The sequence below is a fragment of the Echinops telfairi genome, unplaced genomic scaffold (genome assembly GCF_000313985.2).
Source record: "Echinops telfairi isolate 266 unplaced genomic scaffold, ASM31398v2 ScPeMD7_7412;HRSCAF=8450, whole genome shotgun sequence".
In the NCBI taxonomy this organism is placed as follows: Eukaryota; Metazoa; Chordata; class Mammalia; order Afrosoricida; family Tenrecidae; genus Echinops; species Echinops telfairi.
In genome coordinates this window covers 7,859,520-7,863,577 of record NW_022111312.1, presented here as the reverse complement: position 1 = coordinate 7,863,577, position 4,058 = coordinate 7,859,520, and the positions used below count along the sequence as shown (strand labels likewise).

The window sequence follows — 4,058 nt, the reverse complement described above, 5'->3', positions numbered from 1 at the left end:
GTTGTTTTCCGTACGCGGGAGCGGGCAGGTGGGTCCGGGGGGGCAGCGGCGCCCTCGCGGCCCCCCGCCCGGGTGTTTTCGGGGGCGACTCCTCACCCGGGGGGAAGCCCAGCAGCGCAGCTGACCCCGGCGTCTCAGACCCGGACGGTGGGCTCGCCCCAAGCATCCTTCGTGGGAGCCGCGGGGACGGGGGCAGCTCTGCCCGTCTGAAGACCCAGGGGCGCGCGCGCCCCGTCCGGCCCCGCCGGAGCCTCTCCCTCCCGCGGGGCTCCTGCCGGAACCTGGGGTGAGATGGCCGCAGGCGGCCCGGCGCCTGAGCCTCGGATCCTCCTGTGGCTGGGAGTGCTTCTGGCCCGCTGGGTCGCTGCAGGTAAGGGGTCCAGATCTGGACGGAAAAGTTGAGGTTTCAGGTGACAGGGAGGGGGAAGAGCGAGGGACCGAATTCCCCCTACTCGTCCACTCTTCGTCTGCCAAGGGTCGCTGCAGCTTCCAAAAAAGCCACCCTGGGAGGGTCGCGTGTTTCCTGCTCGCTGCTCGGCCCGCTGGACAGGAAGGAATTTTCCCGGGATGCTTGATCCCGGGCGGGGCTGCAGAGAGCCAGCGGATGAACAGTCGCGTGAAAATGAAGTGTGTGTTATTTTTTTTTAATTTGGTGTGTGTGTGTGTGTGTGTGTGTGTGTGTGTGTAAAACATGGAAGTGAATAAACTCGGGCACCCTCCACTTTTCTCCCTATGCTAGCCCCCGCACCCCTTACACCTGTAACCTGGGGATTCTCTACACCCTCCTGTGTCCCTTCCTCCCCTAAGCTCCCTTGAAGACTGCCCTTTACTTCTTCGCTTTCTTCTTTGTTCTTCTTTAAAAGAAAGAAGCCTTTATTTTGCAATCATTTCATTCTTAAAGGCAAAACCAACATCCCAGTCTGAAGAGGACTAGAGGAAAGGTCTCTCACATATTTCTTTTCCACAAGTCCTCTGCCTTGTCGCCCAGGGGCGGGCGGGAGAGCGGGGAGAGACTAGAGGGTGCTTTGTGGAAGTAGATGGAATTTAGAAGACTGGAGAATGTTGTTCTTTTTAAAAATGCACCGGGAATGCGTCCTGCAGTGCTGGGTGGGGCCAAGGGTTTCCTGAGAAGGCTGGCGCTTAAGTTCACCCAGAAACGCTTAACCTTTCAGCCCCCAGTTCTCTGGTGCTCCTGGGGAAGGTTCGAGCAAGAGCGGATTCTGTGACAGTGGGGCTCAGGCTGGCCTGCGGTGTGCAGGGCAGCCTGTCAGGCAATGAAGGAAAAGCCAGGTGAGGCGAGGAGGCAGGTAGCCTGCCAGGATGCATGCTGAGTGATGCCATCTGTGTTGTCCGGACCAGCCCACCCAGCTGGCCTCTTTTGGCACCCTGAGCTTCCTAGCAGCAAGTGTCCAAAGTTCCACATTGTTAGCTCTCACACGTTTTTGTTTCGCATTGAGCTACCCTTTCAGAACAGTACAACTTTTGCAGAACCTAGGTTTCCAAGGTAGCTGGAAAGAATCTGAAGATCGGACACCACCAGGTCGGCTTTCCTCCCTGGAACTAAGCAGTAGTCACCATCTTCTTTTCCAGAACTTGTGAACCCCAGTTTGTTTCCAGTTCACATCTCTTCCTATATTGGCGTCCTGAGGTGGGACGGATTACTTTCACATTATCATGTTGTAACTCTAAGTGATTGGACCTATACCCATGAGCATAGGAACAATTGCGAGGATGGATCAGGACCGGGCAGTGTGTCATTGGGTGGTGCATCAGGTAGTTAGGGGTCGGAACCAGCTTGATGGCACCTAATGACAACAACAATACAAATGAGGTGCTACTGGCCTATCAGGGGGACTAGACAGCTTGCTAATAATGCAAATAAGGTACGCGGTACCCTTCTGTGGTTGGGCCCATGCAAATAAGGTATATGGCACCCTAACAGGGCACTGGCTTGTTTTGCCACCCATTAGGCTTGAAAGAGTGGCAAACCCAGAGGAGTGAGGGGACCTTATTACCTCTAAAAAGAGCCGGGCGTGGAGCCCACCGTTTGGACTCGGGGGTCCCTGTGTAAACATCCTAATCCCAAGAGACAGAGAAAGTTGTGATACCAGAGATGGCTTGAGATGGCAAGAAGCAACAACAAAGAAATGGTGTCAGCAGACCCGAAGACCAGCCCCAAGGACGAGCTGGTTACAGTAGGTTTTCCACCCAAGGGATCAAGAGAGCTGAGTGTCTTCGGACAAGAGGCTTCTTAGCAGAGCTGGGTGCCTCTGGGAACTTACCTAGGAGCTAAACGGCTTCATAACGCTTGCCCCCAAGCAAGCCAGTGGCTGGGCCAAGGGAGAGAGGCCTGCCAGTGGATACAGCCAAGGAACTGCCCTAACTGAACAACTGTACCTTGGGTTGTTTCTGATCCTGAATTGTAAACTGTTACTTCTCTAATAAGCCCCACAATGGTATGATCTGAGCGTTCTGAGCCACTGCAACAGATGATTAAATTCATCAGAGAAGTTAAACCCACTAGAGAGTGTCTGTCGAGTGAGGGCCAAGCGATCTCAGAATTGGTTAAAAGCTTGGAGAGAGGAGGTTTCCTGACCTCAAAGAAATCAGCGTTGGGCTGATGTTCATGGTGATTCTCTCCTCCTCCTCCTCCTCTTCCTCCTCCTTCTCCTCCTCCTCTAGCAGGTAGAGGAGGTCAGATGATCCCAACATGATTTTTACAATTACCACGCTTGGCTTTCTTCCGTGCTGGCCCCTCGGGGCATTGGACTTAGTGATCTCTGTGCTTGACCTCCTGCAGAAGTCGAAAGTGATTGGGGATGGAAGGAGTATTTCTCCCCAGGTGTCTGCATGGATATTAGGGGTCCTTGGGACAGCAGAATGCTACCTAAAATCCTTGTGCTGGAGCTCACTGGCTTTACGGTGACTGCTGCTCACCCCCCAGCAAAGCGTCCTCCACTACGATGGAGATTTAGTTATTTTGTGCATCGCCAGGCTCACCTCCTTGTCTTGTGCTAAGGGGTTCCTGAGCTTGGAGTATTTTTGTTTTAAAAGTTGTCTTAGGGGGAAAATGGATCCTCTTCTACCACGCAACGCTACATGAAATCCGTTCTTGTCACCACACATTTGTTAACCCCGTGTCACTCTTGAGGAAAGTTGTTAGGAAAAATATAAATGTTTGCTTCTAATCCCAACTCTGTCAATGATAATACAAGGGCACCGTCAGAAAATGGTCCTTTATTCCAGATTCTGCATGTAAGCTTGGAGGACACACCAGGGGACCCTGCAGACACCAGATGGACAACTGCTAGCAGCACCGACTGTTACGATGATATCTTGTGGGAGACCAGTGTAAATCCCAGGGACCTGGATGCTAGACACTTGAATAACAATCACAGCTCTGCCAGTGACTTGCATATGAGTGAAGTCAACTGTATGCTTCCTGGACCTTGATTTTTTCTATTGTAAAATGAGGGAGTATAAGTTTCAGCAATGGCCCTAGTGCACCAGCCAGAACTAGCCATACCCTGTCTGTTTCAGGCATCACTAATCAATGACTGTTCTTTGTTGAGCCCAGACTCAACCTCAGCCTTGAACCTTGCACTCCAGGCAGCCACATTTTGTGATTGTCTATCCCATCACTTGCTGATCTCTAAGGTCGTCTTATGCTTCAGTAGTTAAAAAGAATCATAGGTGTGCAAAGCCAGGAGGGGCAATGCAATGCTTTCAAATGGATTCTTTTGTGAGACGTAACCTTCTTTTCCTTGGAGGAGACAACATTGGCTCACTGTTCCTTTACTTCTTGGCCCAGGAGCCAGGGAAAGGGGGTCTGCAGGTCTCCTGAACACACATTGAAGTATGCAGCTCTACAGTCCTGAGCATTTTCCTCTGTGGGAATTCTTACCTGAGACCTTAGGTTCCTGGGCTGGTCCCTTAACAAATCTTAGTCACCTGTTGTATGCTAAGTGGCCATTCCAAAGCATTTCTTCCTAATATGGAATTTCTAGCATTAGATGGTATTCTCAGCCTTTCAGCAAGTGACTCAGATTCCTTCCCCC

At 51.8% G+C, this 4,058-nt stretch overlaps 1 protein-coding gene across 2 annotated transcripts in view; it reads left to right on the top strand.

Moving 5' to 3' along the window:
* Positions 1-291: 291 nt before the first annotated feature.
* Positions 292-4,058, top strand: part of VSIG10 (V-set and immunoglobulin domain containing 10) — a 34,912-nt gene continuing 31,145 nt past the window's right edge. For both annotated transcript variants that reach the window (XM_004709680.2, XM_045296785.1), the window contains exon 1: positions 292-370. In XM_004709680.2, the coding sequence (XP_004709737.1) occupies positions 292-370 (79 nt within the window). The remainder of the gene's footprint in view (positions 371-4,058) is intronic.